The sequence below is a fragment of the Limulus polyphemus genome, unplaced genomic scaffold (genome assembly GCF_000517525.1).
Source record: "Limulus polyphemus unplaced genomic scaffold, Limulus_polyphemus-2.1.2 Scaffold104, whole genome shotgun sequence".
NCBI lineage: Eukaryota > Metazoa > Arthropoda > Merostomata > Xiphosura > Limulidae > Limulus > Limulus polyphemus.
This window is the reverse complement of record NW_013665714.1, coordinates 793618-816709: the sequence shown is the minus strand read 5'-3', so window position 1 is coordinate 816709 and position 23092 is coordinate 793618. Positions and strand designations below refer to the sequence as shown.

Genomic DNA, 23092 nt, shown 5'->3' with positions numbered 1-23092 from the left:
TCTTCTTTATTACATGATAATTCATAAACCAAAACAATGGTGTCAACCAAATTCACTGAGGTGACATAGTTTCAAACGGAGTATCCACGTTTATAAGTTTTATTAATAACTAGCAGTAATTTAATAAATTCTAGTGTAATGATGTCATCATTACCCCTTGAAGTTAGCTTTTGTACAGAGATTTGGTGTTTCTTTTAAAAGCTTAAGTACAGAGCGAAACAGGAATTACCAGCGAATAATAGATAAACAATAGATATCACAGTTGCAACCTTATTATATTTATAACTTGATTATAAATACAACCTTCGTATGTTTAAAAAAAGGAAGTAAATGTAGAGATGGCTTATATCAATCCTTCAAAACCAATGAAACAAGATAGTAGGGATGACATTTGCATCATCCCTACATAACAGCACAGGCAAGAATTAACATATAGCAATATAGATAACTATTCAATCACAGCTTAATTTACCTTCTTTTTGTCTGTTAACATTCTACTACACTGTGTGCTTGGGCTATTATGTTAAGATGATGCAAATGCCATCCTTACTAACTTGTTTGCATTGTTTTTGAAGGATTGATATTAGCCATCCCTACATATATTCCCTTTTCTGAAAACTTTTTACTTTACTTGTATATATATATATACATAGACACAAACCATAATATTGTAAACCCGTTTTTCTACAAATTCAAAACAAAAACAATGAAACAATATGTGTTGGTAACAAACTGTTTAAACAAAGAATCTTCTTTGAAATCTACGTAATTAAGCTAACCAGAAGTATAAAAAATAAAAAGGAATACTGTGTATAGATATACACGTTTTACTAGTTCCGAGTGCATTAGCATATAAAGAAATACAAATTTATAAATTATGATGAGTCTATCAACTTTAACCATTTGCTCTCATGTTGATGTTTTTTTTTTGTTTGCCTAATCTTTAAAATGATTTGTCACTGAAAATAATGAGTTACATTTAAGTTATTTGTCATCTTTGAGTGATAAGCGAAAACTAATATTGTGGCACGTTACAGACTGAAAGAAATGAAATATACTTAAGGAGAAGGAACATTAACTTTGGCTCAAATAGAAAACATACAACTTAGTCATAATTTGAACGTCAAGCAATAACTTAAAGTCAATAAAGAAGAATACATTTCTTTTTTTATTCCCTTCACTGAAAATGATATGTGAAAATACATTTCTGCAAAACTCTATCAGAAACAAAAAGACGAACGTCGTTGTACTTGTCCCATACTCTTATTTACTTTCTCTAATCTAGTAGCTGTATAGGATGAGGAATTGAAGAGACCTGACAGACATTACTTGACGTTTGTTATGTTACACAGTAGATATAGTCATGTTTTTTATGTATTTCACTTCATCATTATGTGAAAATGTCTCTCAAAGTTTTTTGCGAAAATCGATAAATCCCCATTCTTATGTAATACATAAACTTTATAAATAGCACACGCGTATCAAACGAGGATTGTGTACAAAGTTTTCTTCTGTCTTCCGGACCTGCTTCTCGTAACTTATTTTTGTAAAGCATCATGTTTCATTTTTTATTAAACACCATATTTTATGTAAATTTGATTAAAAATCAACGGAATTCCTATTAACGCCAGAAAAGAAGTTTCACGTCAGCTAAACTGCATTATGAAAGCGCTTATTACTTCCGCTTTTAATTGACTTTTGGAAATTAAATTACTAAATATTTTTACTCTTCAAAAGCTGATAATTGAATACCTTGAAGCATAAAATCATTAGAGCTACATAATGCCTCTTTTTAGCTTTCGTATAATTAATGACATTTCTGCTCGAATAATAGTGCATAAAAATACCGGTCATGTCATCTGGATTAGTAAAGAGGCCTTGCTGTTGACTTTTACGTCCGTATCCATTGATTGACTTATATGATGCAAACAAATGAGAAGACTAGGTTTCGATGGATTTTACCTTGTAGCGAAAGTGGTTTCAGATGGGAATTAAATTTTATGCATGTCTCCTTAGATTTTATAGAATTAAAATTAAGTAATACTAAATTTCCCCAAATTATCATATTTCCTTAAGTTAACCGAATTACAAAGGTCGACCTCTTTTATTGATTCTACTTCATTATCCCCACATACTGTTATTAATAAATAATAATCACTGTCTGACTTAAGGAACTTTCCGTTCCAACAGTGCCTGTTTTAAAGATTTACTTCGTTTACAACCTACGACTGTATTTCAGTGATGGATGTTGCGAATGAGTGCCCAATTTATATCTCAGTGGAGGTCTTTCCTTTGTCCAGTTTTACTATTAATTTCAGAAAGCATTATTATTATCTAATTGTACGTAATTAATTTCCACAGAAAATAATAAACTTCACGTGTCTTTTCAAGTGACAGAATTGAAACGTAAACTTTTATGAAAAATAAATTCCGGTTATTTTTCCAATGCTTAATTTTAAACATAAATGTACGTCTTTAACATATTCAAATGACAGATATTGAAACCAAACATTAAGCGTGCTCTTACGATAAAGCACAAATGACAGTTGTAACTTTGATATATTTTATTAGTAAATTCAAATGATTAAAGAATTGCAATGTGAGTTTAGAATTTTGCACCAATACGAAGAAAGATTACCTCCCCTTCAAACTTAGTAAAGTTTACCAGTTTCAAGTTTACGATAAGTATAATGACATATTAAAACACACAGATGTCATTTTGTGCTTAACTGTATATTTAAAAATAAACCTAGCATTATGAAAATAGCTTATTTTTAAGTTTGTCTGTAAAAGAGTAAATACTTTGTTTTACTTTATTTTGAATAACATCTATTTTATAGTAGTATATACTGTTATATAATACTTTCAGTAGGTTATGCACCGATGACATCTATTTTATAGTAGTATATACTGTTATATAATACTTTCAGTAGGTTATGCACCAATGACATCTATTTTATAGTAGTATATACTGTTATATAATACTTTCAGTAGGTTATGCACCGATGACATCTATTTTATAGTAGTATATACTGTTATATAATACTTTCAGTAGGTTATGCACCGATGACATCTATTTTATAGTAGTATATACTGTTATATAATACTTTCAGCAGGTTATCCACCGATGACATCTATTTTTTACAAAGGTATAGCAATCTATTGTAAGTTATATTTACATGATCAATAGGATTTTTTGAATACCTGCTAAATAAAAAGATAACTTTACTTTCAGGTTTCGTGGATTAGAAGAAAAGATCTCCATGTTCTGACTGTTGGCCGCTACACATACTCCAGTAGCGACAAATTTCAGGTTATACATCGTGATGACAGAGATGATTGGATGCTACAGGTGAAATACCCCCAGAGAGAAGATGCTGGTCAGTACGAGTGTCAAGTCAGTACTGTACCAAAGAAGAGCATGTTCGTGACGCTAAATGTCATCGGTACGTAACCACGGTCATTTTAAGTTTCTTCGCAGTCAATTAAAACTTGCAAATAAAAGTCAATAGTAACAAAAATAAATGGATTTTTTTTGTTCTGTATTTAGTAAAACATATTATAAGTGGGCCGAGCGGGACTTAATGGTTAGCGTGCCGGACTACGAATCTAAATATGCATGGTTTGCGTCCCACTACCGCAAAATCGCGCTCCGCAATTTGGGGCCGTTGTTGCGTTATATGAATGAAGGTAAAACCCCACTAGTCGATTAGAGTGGTCAAAGCGTTGGCGATTAGTGCTGTAGACCAGCTGCCTTCCTTTTAGTTTATCAACTCAAAATTAGATACGGATGGTGCAGGTAGCTTTTGTGTAGCTTTGTGGTATCGGGTATATGGAATAAATAACAACTGGATATTATAAAAGATGTTTATTTCATTATAGCCACAGTACATATATATCCGATACGAATAAATAACAACTAGATATTATAAAAGATGTTTATGTCATTATATCCACAGTACATATATACATATATATATCCATAGTGTTTTTATCAGATAACATATTACTCTTGTTGATGGTTTAGATTTGATAATATTAAACTCAATCAACTGATTATTGCGTTAATGTTATTCTACTAACCATTGACGAAAACGATATAAATCATCCTTGAAATTTCAGTGTTTTGGTTAACGTCAGTCAGTGTTTTGGTTAACGTCAATCAATGTTTTGGTTAACGTCAGTCAGTGTTTTGGTTAACGTCAGTCAGTGTTTTGGTTAACGTCAGTCAATGTTTTGCTTAACGTTAGTTAGTGTTTTGGTTAACGTCAGTCAGTGTTTTGGTTAACGTCAGTCAGTGTTTTGATTAACGTCAGTTAATTCTCCTTCTGCAGAAAGTTCTTATAAATAAACCTGGCGAAAATTTGAAGTCTCCCGACGCTTCAGAATCAAATGGAATAAAACATAAACCAACTGTTCATACACGAAACGAAGACAGACATGATGCTTATATGACAACGATACAAACTTGAGACATCCTAACAAGACAAGAGAACTGACCTATTTTACTTTGTTTGAAAGTTTCTTTGTTTGTAGTTAAGCACAAAGCTACACAATGGGATCTCTGTGCTTTGCCGACCACGAGTATCGAAACCCGGTTTCTAGTGTTGTAAGTCCGCAGACATACCGCTGTGCCACTGGAGGGCTGTATTGAAACTAAAGCTGATAAGATTGTTTTTTGTGTTTTTTTTTCGATGCAACAAAGATAGATATACAGGAAACTAAGTTAAAATACAAAGATAGACGGATAACATACTTATGAAGGTTTATGTAAATATTATTACTGAACTTGAAAATTATGTAAATTTAACTGTGAAATACTTTCTACTAAAATACAACTATATTTTTGATAAAACAGTTAATGTAAAATAATCACAATAAGATTAGACCATAAATAAAAAAAGCTAATTGAATAACAGTATTCAAAATAACTACAAATGAGAAATATCCAAGATAATATTTTCCTTTTTACCTGAATTTTCTATAAAGCTACACGAGAGATATTTGCATTAGTCGTCCCTGATTTTAAAATGATAGACAGCTAGTTAACATCACCCACTCCCACGTCTTTAGCTACTCTTTATCAACGAAGAGTGTGATTGACTGTCCATTATAACGCCCCTGGCTGAAAGTGAGAGCATGCCGGTGACAAGATTCAACGCCGCGACCTCCAGGCTATGAATCAAGTGTCCTAACTACCAGACCATGCCTGATCACTAAATATAATCAAACGAAATATGATATTTATTTTAGTACGTCAAGCTTTTTTGCTCATCAGTTTCAATCCCTTGGTTGTTTTCTATTCGCTTCAATGCCAATATTTCTCATTTATTTAAGGTTTTATTTGGTTAATGATCTTACATCTATGAAGTAGAATATGTTTCCTATAAATTGTAATTAATTGATTATTGATTTCGTTTCTCTCATTTTAGCCCCCCAGTGGCATAGCGGTATGTCTGCGGACTTACAACGCTCAAAATCGGGTTTCGATACCCATGGTGGGCACAGCACAGATAGCCCATTGTGTAGCTTTGTGCTTAACTTCAAACTAACTAACAATAACTCTTACTTTATAAATATGTGATGCAATTCCTGTATAATTACCTTGAATATGTCATAAACTTCGCTCTTTCCGTTAATGCATAATCTAGGAAAATTGTCGCGTCACAGTTTGAAACGATGTCTTTCTAAGCATGTAATTAAAAATGGTATTGATAAATCCCCTTTTGTTCATCACCCAATCCATTACAATGTAGGATATGCATTGATATGTTTTTTAGTATATTCAGATGGTTGAGTACGTTATGTTAAAACGAATTTAATATGTAAATCAGTAAGTCACGAGACAACTACCAATGTAAAGTCACGATGGAACGGAATGTATTAGAGTTACATGTTGACATTATATGGCATATTATAGCTAGTGTGACGCCACTGAAAACTGGTGGCTTATGAGAAGGGTATTTAACAGCCCTTTCCGACACAAAATATTCGTATGAGCACGTACCTTGTACTTAATTGCATTGGAAAAAAAAAATAATATGTGTCAACTTGGGGCAACAGGGCCACCCAGGAAGTTATGCGACAAGTAGTTTCCCAGTTAACAGTGGTAGGTTAAATGCGGTGTCTTGTAACTGGTGAGAATCCACGAACACAAAGATCAGAGGAAAAAGCCGTCCATGTGCCCCATAACATAACCATGAAAGATATCCGACTGGAAACAAATCACAAGCTGCTTCCAAGATATATCCGTTCAACTTTCGCATACCGCAAGCAGATGGAGAATGAAACGGGTATTCAATAAAGTTTGGAGATAGCTTTATTACAAATGTACAACGTTTCGACAAGCTTATGACATCAAATTTGAAATGGATATTTGTGTTATTCCATACGAAGCTATATTAGTCAAGTCGCAAGATGTGTCACCTATTGATTTTGTGTGCTATCGGACCGTTGAAACGGACGCTGGGAAAAACCGTCGTTCTCATATATTAGATAGATTATTGAAAACCTGCAGGGAGTAGTAGTATGCTTTGACATGACAGCCTCACGATGGAGCCTCTTGAAAAGGAAAATACGTTGCAGAGCTTTTGGTAAGATGCAAATCCGTCAGATAGAACATTATTGGACGTGGTGACGTGGACTGTAAAGACGTGGTGAGACTCTAAAATCATTTTAATATAACATTCTCAGCCCCTGTAAAATTATACATAACAAATACAATAGCTCTTACGTTTTGACATAAGATCAAAGTACCTAAAAGTTCTGTAACTGGAGATTGGCTGCTTGATTGATAGATAGATAGAATTCAGAAATGTTAACAGATAAAGAATATAACAATATTATAGAGTTTTGTTACTAATAACATCATATTTTAAACATGTATAATGTCTACAGTAAAACAAGATCTTTGCTGAGCCTATTATGAAACTTTTGATATACATTTGTGAGATATTAGAAAATCGAAAATATATACCTTTGAAAAACTTTAAAAATAGTGATACAAATTATACGTATACCTTTTGGAATATTGCAAGTCATTTATAATAATTTCATAAAATTACAACTTACAAATGACACTAAAATATACTTCTTCAACTGTCAGTGCTGTAGCCCTGGTAAGCTAAATATTATTTAAAATATTTAAAAGAAAATGGTTTTTCTACATGTTATTTAAATAAATCTGTTTATTGGTTGCCCAAGACTTGAACTATTAAACTTGTAAATCTCAATACAGGCCTAAGTATGCTAATACTTAAATTCACGCGATTTTTTTTTTTTTTGAGATACGTATGCAGTCATGTTATCACAATATAAGTTTTCCTCAAGGGCTTTAAGTTTACTAGAACAATATCTGTAAGCAATGAATTTCAAGATATGTAGTTGCAAAATATATGCAGATTAAAGTTACAAGTCAATTTAAGTATATACCAGCTAAAAAATATACATTTTGAAATTTTAAATATTATTCGCTGGTTGGAACCTTTACATATGACTCCATTATGTATTGATACCTACAACATGTAGAACAAACAGAGAAATAGACGATTAAATATTCAAAAAGGCATAAAACCTTCTAAATGGTAGGTTACTTGTATATAAGAATTGTTTTCTTTGTAATTTCATTATGTGGTCGAACGACATGTAGAAATATATAATACACCACTATAGACGGTTCTTCACTTTTGTTCAATGATCAAAATATATTTTAAAAAACAAAATGATTCTATAAGCTTTGATATGCCTTACAAGAGTTGAAGAGCTAAACCCCATCTTTGTTTGAAATGCTATATGGAATACTCTATCTAACTTACGCCACTAAAACGTATCAGAAGGAATTGTTTGTACTGAAAGAAGGATTTCCTGTTGTTGTTTTTTTTTAACGAAATCATCTACGGGAAATATTTAATTCATTTTCCTTGGCGAGTTGGGTGCACATATTGATTTTGCATAGGCCTTAGTGATATCACTGATAGAGAAAAGTAATTAGGCCTTAGTGATATCACTGATAGAGAAAGGTAATTAGGCCTTAGTGATATCACTGATAGAGAAAGGTAATTAGGCCTTAGTGATATCACTGATAGAGAAAGGTAAAGTGATTAATTTAATTATTTTCTAAAAAGCCAAACAAGCTAACAGCTTGAAACCGTTTTCCTAGTCTCCAGGAAGTTAAGTCTTTCTATATCTTAGATTAGAGTTTTAAAACTAACTGAAGGCCGAGGAATAAAACAATATGACAAAAATCTTATAAGCTTTGTCCGTTAGATTTTATACAAAAAAATCAATTTGTGATTTTCATATAGTCGACCAACCACCAACTTCCGAGATGATCTTGATTTATTACAGGCTTATACTGTTGTTCAACAAAGATAACATCGTATAGTCTCAAGACAAGATACGCTTCTCAGTGGGTATTCCCAAATAAGAGCCATAATTTGCATTAGAAGCACTAGTTCACTGTTTATCAGCCAAAGCACCCCAGCAAAATATTTACGTAATATTATATTTGTATTTATTTCAAATATTTGATAACTCAAACTCTTTATTATTAACAATTTATTCAAATTTGATAGAAACGGAATGTTTCTAGCATTTCGACACTATAACAGATCCTACCGGTTTACTGTTTCTTTGTCGTTTGAAATGTGCAAAGATAACACGATAAAAGAATGAATACCCTTGAAAGTTATTATTGGCGTGAATGATTTTTACCTAAGGACAATTTATAATTTTCAGGGAACTGAATGTTAAACAACAATATATGCTGCATGTTCATCTAAGTCAGCATTTTAATAACTTCAATTTGTTTTATTAAACTCTTAGGAGATTTTATTTTAGTTCCAAGTACGTTTCCATTACCAGATACAACGATATAGTTCCAAAGTCTAAGATAACTTTAACATGTGCTTCATAATCGATTTAAGCAACCAGTATCACCACATTATTTTCTTGGGTCTGAGGTTGATTAAAGTATTGATTACTGATTCTAATTCTAAAACGTGGGTTGCAATTAGGTCACACATTAGGCTAACATACTACTACGTTCTCGAGTTCTGCTGATCAAATCCAGTCTATAGTTTAAAAATTGTATAGATGAGGCGCACGCAAGGAAACTTTAAGATCAAGATTATTGACTACAAGTTAGCGAACTCAAGTAATAATGCGCAGGAAAGCAATTATAGAATCAATAAAACCAAACAATTTCTCAGATAATTAGCGGGAACACAACGCATGGATTGTTCGGTTTCTAAGAAAATAAGAACGGTATTAACCATTAATGGAACAGTTCAAGTTTTGTTTTTAATTCATTGTTGATTTCCTTACATTTTAAGACACATGTGGTTCTTTCGAAAGTCATTCTAGCTATGTTTACACAATTCTATTTTGTTTTAATTACCCTGCAAGATTTTAAGTTTGTTACAGTATTTAATTATACACAGCTCATGTTCAAAACATATTTTAAACAACCCAGTGGAAACGTTAAAGATCAGCTCCACACCGAACTAGTGAAATGGTTGCAGCAATTAACCTAAAGATTACAGGATAAAATTAACAAGTATTTCAGCTCCACACCGAACTAGTGAAATGGTTGCAGCAATTAACCTAAAGATTACAGGATAAAATTAACAAGTATTTCAGCTCCACACCGAACTAGTGAAATGGTTGCAGCAATTAACCTAAAGATTACAGGATAAAATTAACAAGTATTTTTTTCTTTCATTGGCCTACATGTTTACCTGGACTAAAAGATAACAAAGTAACTATTTTGAAAAATGATTGTAATATTCGCTATTTTTTTATTTGGTTTTCATTTCATTCTTATTACATTGAGGTTTCAAAATGATACTAACCTATAAACATTATGTTTGGTTCTTGTTAAACACAAACCCACACAGTGGGCTATCTGTGCTATGGCCACCACGGGTATTGAAATCCGAGTTTTAGCATCGTGAGCTTGACATTAAAGGATCAATCAAATATTCTAGGTAATACAAATCATAACAACACCAAAATTAATTTCATTCCATGATTAGTCATTATTGATCATTAATCATTGTATTTTTATATGTATGTATATCATTTGCCTGCAAATGAAACAAAAAGCACTATAAAATATAGATATGGTACATGCACGACATCTAAAATTTTAAACCTCCATGTAATGTGCTGCCATCTGTCGCAACTAGTATAAACGACATTTAAACTATTCCAAAACTTCTTTGACAGCGTATTCATGCATGATAAAATTTAGTTGAATGGGTGGCAACTGCCTGTTGTAGAAACGAAAATATAGAGGAAGACGTTTCGATAGCCTTCTACCTTTCGTCTTCAGTGTTTCTACGATAGGCAGTTGCCGTCCATTCAGCTAAATATTCCAAAACATTTGTTAAAAATTTAAACAAGCACACACCTTTTAATATTCGTTATACATTTTTTACAAATAAATCGTTTAAATAAAACAAAGAACAACTTTAGTTTTGATGTACTTTCATGTTTCTACTTTAACATGGTATGGGAAAATGGCATAATATTATTTATAAATGAAGATTATTCATAGAAAATATTATACACTTCTATGTCATCAATATTTCTAATACATCATTACATTTGACTCTAATAGTCTACTTTAATATAAAAGCTTGTTTCTGTTTTGACTTTTTTATTGTTGTTTTTTCAATTCTAGTAAAGTCAGATTTTCACATTTCTATTTGTTTCAAAAACAACGATTTATTCATTAAATTCGACCTCATTAGCTAAGAAATAAACAGATCTCATTAACAACTTAAGAACAACAACACAACTTCAAGAATAGCAAATAAATACATCTCACTAACAACTTAAGAACAACGACACCACTTCAAGAACAGCAAATAAACACATCACACTAACAACGTAAGAACAACGACACCACTTCAAGAATAGAAAATAAACAGATCTCACTAGCAGCGTGAGAACAACGACACCGCTTCAAGAATAACTAAGAGCTTGTCTTCAAATATATATTTCTATTGTCAGTTTTTCATGCTATTTCATGAAACATTAATCGTAAGTTAGTAAATACGCAATTTCTGTGTGGCAAGTTTAAGTATTTTTAGAGTGACCGAGTTTCATAAGATGGTACTAGATAGGTGTTTGAAATATTCAGTTTATTATAAATCAGTTCTAACGTCTATGGCTGATGGCCCCCGGTGGCTCAGTCATATGTCTGAGAGCTTATGGCGCTAAACGTGGTTTCGATACCCGTGGCGAGCACAATACTGATAGCCCATTCTGTAACTTTCTACTTAATAACAGCCTAATTCTATTGTTAACTGTCAACCACACGCTTTATGGCGTTTAACTAATTTTTGAAACAATTAACTCACGAAGAACACATGGACATGTTTTTAAATCTCTCTAAGCATAAAAACGCACTCATTCTTCATTCAAATTATTCTCTGTATAAAACACAATGCTACAATGTCTCAAGTTTGTACTTGTTTCTGAATTTGATTACTGATAGGCATTTATGTTTGAATTATACAAACTAAACACTTACACGATATCTCGAAAGTAACAAGTTAACAGCGAAAAACGTTGTCTTAATGCATTATGTACAATACCATAAATATATGATATCACCAAAGACAGAACTGTAAGCTGACATACTTATTAAAACATGCTATTTCATATGCTCATACAAGTTCAGTATACTTACACGTTTTGACTCTTATTGTATGAGGATGACAAACCCACAATTGGAACTTTATGAAAACTAACTCCTAAATACACAAAAAAATAATGATTAATAATGTTTTTGTTGTTGTTCCAATTTAATGCTTAAAGTGCTCAAAACCTATTTAAAGTATATTTTGTCTCAAAAAGGTATAAAGGACATAGTTTCTAAGAAAATAGTAAATAACTTTACATTTCGGTTTATTTTTTCCTCCGGTAAATGAATGTCATAGTTGATCAATATGCACAAGAAGTGTAGTGTTATACCATTTGCCAGTTTTGAACTTTCAACACACAACAGACAAATGACGTTATTCTCTGTGTAGGATTATTATATTAAAACCCCTTCGATTGTTACGTTAATGTGTTTTTATCTGCTGATTAAAGATATATACCTTTTGAGTTGCAGTTCTACGATAATGAAATTATTTGTCTTATTTTAGTGAGTAAAGCCAATATCCTAGGTGGCCCTGCCGTCTACATCAATACAGGCAGCTCTATCAATTTAACTTGTATAATTCAAGAAAGTCCAGTACCTCCTGACTACGTGTTTTGGTACCACAACAATCAGGTAATCAACTATGAGGCTCACAAAGGTGTTAAAGTACAGACTCAAAAAAATCCCAGAACTACCAGTACCCTTTGGATAGAGAAAGCTCAACCCGATAATTCAGGGAACTACTCGTGTTCTCCTTCGAATGCTGATCCAGCCGAAATAGCGGTACATGTTCTGAACGGTACGTCTATAATTCTTTTTAAATTAAACTCTTGTAAACCCATGATAAATATCAACGGTTACTCTAGAAATTCATGTTTTTAATTTCTCAGACTTAAAATCCTGGAATCGAGTTTTTATAGGTCTCATTTCCTCCCTATAACATTTTTTTTTAGGTTTTCAGGGTAACTGTGTCATTTTTACAGTGAAAATATAAAAGTGTTATATCGTCGTAGTTACATAAATTATATCATGAGATGTTTTTAGGCAGAAATCTATTTTAAGTGCTCGTCAAGTTTAAAATCCCATTCGCTAAAATGTATCTTAAGATCCTTATTATTAATGTTGAGGAATAGTTTCTTTAGTACACTATTATAGTCATCTTATTTTAAGAAACTTATAAGTATATTGACTATAAAATCTGTATATTTTGTCTTACACAATTAAGTGTGAATTCTATAGCTAGCAAATATAATCCAAAGATTATACAAGACAAGGAAAATAGACCTCTAGGAACCTTCATACGAAACTCATTCGCTGTTTAGAGATTATTAAAACAATAGATTATTAAAAAATAACTGAATTATAATACGAAAAAATTCGCTAAAGAAATTACAAACGTCTCTATTCAATTATAGTGTAACTGCTTTAAAGCAAACAATTATTAACTTCTATACTTACCACCTTTACTCAAAAGCAAAGTCATATATTTCAAAATTAACAAAGAATAATCCCAAATGAATATAGAATATGAATAATATTGCGACATTCAAACTCTAGACAGAAAATCCATAACTTTCTGTGGTAAGTGAATATAGCTACTGAAGTTAACTCCATGCAATATGATATTTATTATACTGATGTAAGTATTAAATATAAAAGTAGCAATGCATTATGGTTAACTATTTCTCTGACAAGGATTAAATAGCAAAAATATGAAACTTCAACTTTACCTGCAGCAGGAGAGATTAAATTTCTGAATTTTGAATACAGTATCGTAAGTACAGTAGTACTTACAGTAGGAATGGGTCGGATACACAATACAGTTATAAGTGCACCAAATAGAACAATAGCACAGGGACCACGTGCTAGTGCTAGGGTGAAGTATTTACTTAAATTAATTAACTAATTATATGCACACAACCACAACTCACATTACATCACCCAAATGACATTGCACACAATAGAGTATGTGCCATCTCATGCATAGTACACCTGCGCCTCACAACAGGTACACACACCACGAGTGAAGAAAATGCACACCACACAAACACACATGTAGACCATTATTTGCACATACCATAATATTATGGTGCACATTAACACTGATGATATACATACAGGATATCAACACAAATGAATGAAAAAAGTGCATAAATAAGTGGAAAAGATAATTTAATAAAATGGAAATTTTAGAATGGGTGCACCAAAAAGTGAGGAAACAAGGAATGAATGGGCATGGTGTAATAAAAATTACTTTGTACAACCTCATAGAGGGGCGTGTACAACATCCGGTTCATGCCTGCTTCATTTTTCTGTGTGTCTATTGTTTTTCTACGTTTGTATAGACAGTAACGAATCTATGACGCCGATATACAGAAACCTCTTAGAATTTTTATCTTTGTATTTTAATCCACCTATATAGCTAATGTACGAAATTATGTTGCCTTCTCATACAATTACAAAAGGAAGGACAAGTTGTAAAGGAAAAACAATCAAGCATACAATTTATGGATTCACATAGATTCTTCTGGTTTCGTTATAAACAGATTTTACAGTGCATGTAATGCCTCCTATAATTCGATTCACAGAAACTTCTAGTCATTGTATGATAAGCATAACTAAGTATGATTACACCATACCCATTCCTATCTCGGTTCCTTACTTTTTGGTGCACTATTTTATACTTTCAATTTTTTTAAATGTGTTTTCCACTTTTAATATAGAGGATTGAGTTTATTATATTAAAACAAATATATATACAAATCGGCAAGTCACGTGACAAACACAGCTGGCGTAAAGATGCAGTGGAACGGATTGTATAAGAACTACATTTTGACATTGTGTGGTATTACATAGACCTGTGTAATTCCACCTAAAATTATCGCTTTTGGGAAGGGGATATAAGAATCCGTTCCAACGCAAAATATTCAGACACTGAGATCAAAACCATGTGTTCACATCGGAAATTTAGAATTTTGAAAACAGGAATATTCCTTATACATGTTAAAATTGGATAACAAACGAATATAGATCAACTGGGAGCACCAACACTATCCAAAAAGAAATGTGCAACAAGGTCTACCCAAGCATGGTAAACAACGTGAGATTTCAAGAACACAAAGATCAATGGCAAAAGCTGTCCACGTTCCCCAGGTAACACTACATAGCATAAACAAGAAGTATTTCCGTCTGAAAAAGTGACATAAGTCAGGTGTACGTACGTTGCTTTCGTGACGTAGAACTATCGCATATCTCTAACAGTTGGAGAATGAAACAGGTATTCATGTTGTTCCAAACAAAGATATACCAGGCAAGTCACCTATGGATTTCTATTTGATTGAACTATTGAAACAGCCGTCGTCCACGTACAATAGATGGCTTATCGAATACTCACAGAGAAGAGAGATGTGCTTTGAACATGACAGCCTTACAACGTAACCTTTTTCAATATATACTATGCTATTGGGAAGGTGCATAGTAGACAAATAGAGCATGACTGGACGTGGCGGCATGGAATGTAACTACGAAGTGAGCCTCCAAAATCATTATGATTTAACTTAGTCGACCGCTATATTAGATTATGGAGATGGTAGCAGCAGCGTACAAGATAATATGTGCTGAAGAGAACGATTAATCGAGAATTATATCTAACACACGATGTTTAAGACACAGTATTTCTGCTGATGAATTTGAGCATAAAATAGCTTTGAAACTCGCAATGAGCTTAAATTTTACTAAGTTCACTTTATATGTCTAAGTTATATTGCTTAAAACATTTAAAATAACATAAGTGAAATACATAAATAGTAGCTTTAATAGCAACTAGAGAACTTGACGGTTTCAATTTTTTTTCCAAAGCTCTTCATTATGTGACGTTTCGAGGTTTAGAGCAAAGCCAAATTGGGTTATCTGCTTTCTGTATTCACCGCGGATACACCGAGAGACAACATTTCGAGAAAAAGCTTTGTTTGTTGATTCACCTGAACAACACCCTATACGCATAATGAGTTAAACGACCAGATATTCCACTGGTTCAGCATAGCCGCCTTTTAGTTTTAAAAATTGGCCAAATAACAGGCAATTTAAGAGCCAGCATATCCGCTTTTTAATTTTGAAAAATGGCCAAAGGAAAGGCAATTTAACAGCTAGCATAGCTCCTTTCCTTTGGCTAATGTTCAAAATTAAAAGGCACACCCATTCAACAGCATCAGACGCTTGAAGTAGCTACTCTTAACCAAATAGCGGGATTGACTGTCATTTATGTCGCATACATAACTAAAAGAGCGAAAAATTACACCACACCTAGAACCTAAGATAATCAGATATTCATTCTAATGCGTCAATCAGAAGGCCACGCTCACGCCTATTTTAGAGAAAAAGAAAAGAAAAGCTAATAGAAACAACGTGTACGAAACTTGGATATTTTCAAAATTCTTTTGATAATCCAACTAATCGTCGATCCTATTTTTAATTTAAATTATTATCCAATTTATTTAAATTAAGGATATCAGGTGAATAGGTAGATATTTTACTCTGTTAATTTGGAAAATACGTATGCAAATTATAAATATAGTAAAATAGTTTTATTTAATTATAATAGATGGCAGCACGATCTAAGTTGCTGTTGTATTTTTTCCGCGCTATCTGGTTTATGGAGAGATGAAGATATCGTTTCATGTTAGTCATACATTTTTACTATTTAATAAATGCTTACTTCATGAATGAAACATCATCCTATTAAACATAAAGTCGATTATTGAGGAAACCAAAGTGGAAATAAAACATAATAAATAATAACACATTATGGAGAACAGACATTCGGGAGATTAGTTTTCACTGTAAAATTTTAGAGCATGTGTGACAGTAAATAATTACTTTTCAATAACACTAACCAATTACATATGTTGTGTGAAACGAGTCGATATGTTTAATTAATTACATGCAGGCATATCCATATTTATGCGAATAATTCTTTAGTTCTTGTTTTCTTTTCTCTATCTGCGCTGTGCCTATCGCAAGGATGAGGCCCTGAATTTAGAGTTACAAGCTATCAGCTTAACACTGATCTGTCGGGGGCTTATACAGGTTAAACTCAAGTTAAAACAAAAAGTTACTTTTTAAAATCAACTATATTCAAATTTAACATGAAAGGTAGTAAACATAAAGTGTCGTCTTGATTTTTTGACTATCTTAGAAAACATTTATTAAAAACAGCTATAATTACTCTACAGATTATATTTTAAAAGTGGTTTAAACAATGGTTTAGCATGTACTCTTTTTCGTAATTTTCATTCACTGAAACTTCTAATAAAACATACGTTTTAGAAACATATACTAGTTGATAGCGTGTAAATAAAGTTCTATTTCTTTTCATATTTAACTACTTTAAAAATAGAATGTTGTACAGTTTGCAGAAGACAGTCAAAGGCTAAATACAGATGTATATATTTGATACAACTATACAAACTTCTTTCAATCATTTATTCAGTTTAAAACATGTATCTATATGTCAAGGTGTTAAACTCTTAGAAACTTGAACTATGAAGCCCTATGAGTCTAAGAAGTATGACGAAATTACACGTTAAACTATTGATTTTTTCTTTCAGTTATCTCTTACTCCAGCCAACAACTAATTTATGTAGAACTGGTGAAGTTCAGAAGGAGATGATTTCTATTGTTTCATATCTCCTACTTGTTGGTAGATGTACGAGGTTTCATCAGCATAATATTTGAAATACATTATTATGCTCATCTAAATTTGTCTAGTGATCGTTTAGGCAAAAATCAATTCTTTTAATTTACGAATTTTATTGAATATAATTGACGGGTTCATGTTCTAGGACGAAAAACCATTCCAAAGGGAAAAAAAGATGCTATCCTCAAATGCAGTCTGTTTGATCTTTGTGCCACTACATCTACATGATTTTCTCGAGATAACGACCACATAATAATTAATGAGTAATTTGCCTGAATTTGAGCAGAATTTTAATAACTTTGATCCTATATGTTTTATATTCTGCTGAAGAAATTATGACTAATTTAAATATTTCGTATGATTTTCAAGTAATAGATGTATTTCTCATTTCATTAAAAGTGATTTTTGTTGCTGCCAAAATCGATCTTCTGTCCTTTCTCATTAGGTTTCCGCTGCAGCGACGTTAGAAATAATAGGATTGTTTGTCTGTTTGTTTTTAATTTCGCGCAAAGCTACACGAGGGCTCTCTGCGCTAGCCGTTCCTAATTTAGCAGTGTAAGACTAGAGGGAAGGCTAGTCATCACCACCCACCTCCAACTCTTGGGCTGCTCTTTTATCAACGAATAGTGGGATAAACCGTCACATTATAACGCCCCCACGGCTGAAAGGGCGAACATGTTTGGTGTGACGGGGATTTCAACCCGCGACCCTCAGATTACGAATACCATTAAATCTTAACTTTGTTATTTGATTTTCTTTTTTTTGTTAATCTTTAGTAGTAATTACTGGTTGGTATGGTAATTTTTATACTATTGTATCGTCAAACACATATAAATGATAAGTTAATGAAAAATTATGTGAAAACTCTGTTTTTTTGTGTTTGATGAAAGTCTTTCCTAAAACTTGCATAAAAAGTGTCTCAATCAGAAAAACATTACCATCCTCCTACGCTTTAAAGAAATACATTATCACCCTCGTGCGCGTTATGGAAACATATTACACCCTCGTGCACTTTAAAAGAACACATTACTACCCTCCTGCGCTTTAAAGAAACACACTACTACTCTCCTGCGCTACAAAAGAAATACATTACCACCCTTGTGCACTTTAAAGAAACATAATACGACCTCCTGCGCTTTAAAGAAACACACTGCCACCTACCTGCGCTTTAAAGAAACACACTACCACCCTTCTGCGCTTTAAAGATACACAGTACCACGCTCCTGCGCTTTAAAGAAACACACTACCACCCTTCTGCGCTTTAAAGATACACAGTACCACGCTCCTGCGCTTTAAAGAAACACACTACCACCCTTCTGCGCTTTAAAGAAACACAGTACCATCCTCAAATATATTAAAGAAACATATTGTTATCCTCAACTTCGGTCTGTTTGATCTTCGAGCTACATGATTTTCCCGAAATATCGACCACATAATCGATCTAATCAGATGAAATCTTGAGTTTCGGGTAATAAATATTAATGGCAGGTTTATCACATACTTTTCTGCTATCAACCTTTGATGGACAATTGTCAACTCACAGGACGTGATTGAATGTTTTAAGAGGTTTTAATACTCGATATTCTTAATGTCAGTCTTTTGGTAGACACTTTTCATTAACAAAGAGTGATTGAAATAACTGATTTAAAAAATATGTGATTAAATGCTTTCAATAGGTAGAAACAATACCAGTAAGTAACATGTTTTATTCTATATTTTAATCATTTGATATCCCAAGTACGTGTGAAATTCCTAGATGCGTATATATATATATATATATAAAGAAAATCAGGCGAATCTTTGATTATTTACTCCATCTGAGTTTTTGTCTTAACACTTTGTGTGACCAATAAACTTGAAAGTAATAACACATTGGGTGTGTGCATCATGGTTCAAATTGACAATAATTTCTTAGAGTACGGAGGACAGGTGGTTAGGATGTTCGACTCACAATCTGTGGGTCGCGGGTTCGAATCCCTTTCCCACCAAACATGCTCGTGGGGGTGTTATAATATGATGGTCAATCCCACTATTCGTTGGTAAAAGAGTAGCCCAAGAGTTGGCGGTGGGTGGTGATGACTAGCTCCCTTCCCTCTAGTCTTACACTGCTAAATTGGGGACGGCTAGCGCAGATAGCCCTCGTGTAGGTTTGCGCGAAATTCAAAACAAACAAACAAACTCAGAGTAGGTTTTTCGCTCCACAGATATGTATTATCCATGTATGACGGTTTGTCATAGACCGAAACGTCTAGATTTGCTGCAAAGCTTAATGCTTTGGATAATAAGAAATCATTAATTCATATTTCCAGAAACTCAAGATTTCATTTCATTTCGAGAAAATCACGTTGAAGCAGTGGGTATTCACCGAACACAAATGTATCATAACATCAGTGTCTATGAATATATTACATCCTATTTAGATACTAAAATGCCCCCCCCCCCAGTGGCACAGCGGTATGTCTGCGGAATCCGGGTTTCGATACCCGTGGTGGGCAGAGCATTGTGAAGCTGTGTGCTTAATTACAAACACAGTATACTAAAATTATCGAATACGTGAACAAAAATGTATTCTTATTAATATATTTTTGTATAATGCTTATGGAAATAATATTCAATAATAAAAAACGTACTCTCTTGAAACAGACAGAGGAGCCATAAAACACCATACTAAATGAATGAATAATATAAATATTTCCCTTCTTAGTTTTTGTGAATCCTATTTGCTGGCTTCACTCATTTTTAACATATTAACATTTTCAGTACAGTTTATTTACAATCTGTGCTTATAGTTTATGTATAATGTAGTTAAGTCGCTTTTTTAAAAAAAATATTTTATATAATTACATTTTTCAGGCGTTTTATGTTACACATTGTGAATGCAACTAGAAAACAACGACGTATTTCTCTGTTATTTATATCGTATTTCATATGTTTTTATCTTTTTGCGTTTTCTGTATTTAACTCAGCATATAGTAAGGCTAATCTTAAACTAACATAATTTGAAAAATCCACGAACATTGTAAATAAATAAATAAATCCAAATTACACACAATTTAGGTGAAAACGTATCTCCTCAAACTATGGAATTACCTTGTTAGCAACCCCAACATAGAAAATAAACAAAGCTCTTTCAGAAGCCAATTGAAATATCAGAGATTTATATGGTAAGCTTTAGTACAACGGGGAATATTCTAACCGGTCAGTTTACTAAATTCATTTAAAAAAATGTCATTCAACTTACATGCACGAAACAGACAGAAAAGTAAATAGTAATAATAATAATTTATTTTTGAATGTCCTTCATATGTCTTTGAACATGTAAAAAACTTTATCTATTACTTCAATTTTCGTGACAATAAGAATCTGAATAGTTAGCATATCACACTTAGGAGAATGTTAATAAAATAGCTACAATCAACAAAAATACACTCCATATTACCTCATCTTTTGAAACATTGTGGTATAATTTTTATTAACTAACACTTACTCAGTATTTTGTGTGTCTACTCTTGAAAAAGTCGTGCTTAGTGATGAAACGTTGAATGATATGATACATATAATGTAAGTTTCAGCTAACCATTGAAAGTAATATTTGATATTAGTAACATATGTAGTATTAATTATAATCGATATTTGTATTATACTTTCCATTAGATGGCGAATCGACTTAGTAAAGGATGAAGATTGTTTTAAAGGCTTCACTCTTGAAAGTTTGTATTACTGAGTAAACGACTACAATAAAATCAACAATAACTGAAAGAAATGATATTTCTTCTTCAGAACTTTGTAAATATATGCACGTATACATATTTCCATTTTTTTGCTTTCAAACAAGTATTCCTCTTAGACTTCTTTAAAAGAATAGATAACTGTTATATTTTGTTAAAGCTTTATTCACTTTGATATTTTTTAACGCTTAAGAGTTCAATACATTCTAAAACTAACATAAGTAAACGGTATCGTGTTTAAGAAATTTAAAGTTGCCCTTCTCGTAGCTAACAGGGTCTAAATGTACTATATAAATTAAAAAAATAAATAAATGAGGTTCATTTGGATTGAAAATGAGAAAATACATTCATCTTCCAAAATAAAACAACCAAAGGGAAATAATGAAGTTTTTTTGTAACATATGACCTCAGTTTTAGAGTTTCTAGTCACGAAGTCCAATTGACATTAACGGATTTATGTAGCTCCTGTGTTAAGTCCAAGTTATTGCCTTATCAATAGCTGTTCAGAAACTACCAGCTTTGGAGAATCATCTCTTATCAAGGACTAATGCTTTTAGTATTATGGGTTTTTAGTCAGTAAAGTAAAACCATTACTTATGTCTGGCGATTTTTTCTTTTATTGAAAATGAAAACGAAACTGTCAAAACTGCTAACTTATGAAGTTTAAAAATACTTAGCATACTGTTATATATTGACTGTATAATAGTTATACGCTTACTTCATTCAAAGAAGAATCTAAAATTTTATAATTAATATGAACTTACAATGCTCTGAACATTTATTAAAGGGCTATAATCTGATTTTTATTACTCACCGTTTTAAATATTCACTTCTTCAGAAAAAATCAGACTTCGCAGGGTGTTGTGCCACTCTTAATATTTAAATCTTTGTGTGTGTTTTTTCATGGTTATAGATTTGCTAATTTTTCGTTTTGAAAATGACAGTTTTTTTTGTTTTTTTTTGTAGGAATGCTTATATTTGTACTAATATCTTTCAATGATAGATGGCAGCACCAATTTACTGTTCCATATTCTAGGTTCTTTGTTCTTGTATATTTTAGGTCATCAAGAAATTAATGTCGCTTTTGTTTAGATGAAAAACTTATATATCAAAACAAAACATTTATTAAATGAAATAGTCTCCATTCTTATCGATGATGCTTTTCTATTTTACAATAAGGTTGTTAATGCCTGATTAAATAAATTACCTGGCTTTGAAGCAAAAAATCTGTCGATGTCCTCTTTAACAACTTCCACATTTGTATACATTTTCCCATTAAGATGGTGTTGCAGCGAACGAAAAAGATGGTAATACGATGGTGCCATATCTGGGGAATATGGTGGATGGGGGAGAACTTCCCAACCCAACTCCATAATCTTATGTTGTGCCAAACCTGCCACATGTGGACGTGCATTGTCGTCGAGAGGAAGAACACCTTTCCTATTGACGAGTGAAGGGCGTTTCTGATGAAAGGCTTGATTTAAACATTCTAGTTGCTGACTATAAATCTTTGCAGTTCGCTCTGGATTGAGGAGCTCGAAAGGAATTACCCCTTTGATGTTACACCAAATGCTAAGCGTCACTTTCTGCGGATGGAGTCCAGATTTTGGAGTCGGAAATGGTTTATGTCTAGGACTGAGCCATTGTTTTTGGCGTTTAATATTCTCAAAGAGAATCCATTTTTCATCACCGGTGACAATTCTGTTCAAAAATGGTTTATGCGCATTATGTACCAGAATAGAAATAATGATCACCGGAGAGTTCGTGAGACACCCAAACACCTTCTTGATGGAGTTTTCCCATATTCCTTAGATGTTTACTATTGTTTCATGACATACATGCAATTTCAGTGCCATTTCACGACTGTGTTGCCTTAGGTTAGACTCAACAAGCGTCTTCAAAGAAACAATATCAATTTAAACATGTTGGCCTCTGCCATTACAGTTTTTAAGGCTAAAGTCACTTGAACGAAATTTGCTGAACCATCGTTGACACTTATGAATGTTCAAAACATTT

At 32.5% G+C, this 23092-nt stretch overlaps 1 protein-coding gene across 2 annotated transcripts in view; it reads left to right on the top strand.

Moving 5' to 3' along the window:
* Positions 1-23092, top strand: part of LOC106470406 (zwei Ig domain protein zig-8-like) — a 261371-nt gene that overhangs the window by 234535 nt on the left and 3744 nt on the right. Inside the window, exons 3-5 of one of the 2 annotated variants that reach the window (XM_022399777.1) lie at positions 3236-3446; positions 12159-12452; positions 21003-21074. In XM_022399777.1, the coding sequence (XP_022255485.1) occupies positions 3236-3446; positions 12159-12452; positions 21003-21019 (522 nt within the window). In that variant the 3' untranslated portion in view covers positions 21020-21074. Of the gene's footprint in view, positions 1-3235; positions 3447-12158; positions 12453-21002; positions 21075-23092 lie in introns of those variants that run through there. The other variant, XM_022399773.1, reaches the window with a different exon arrangement.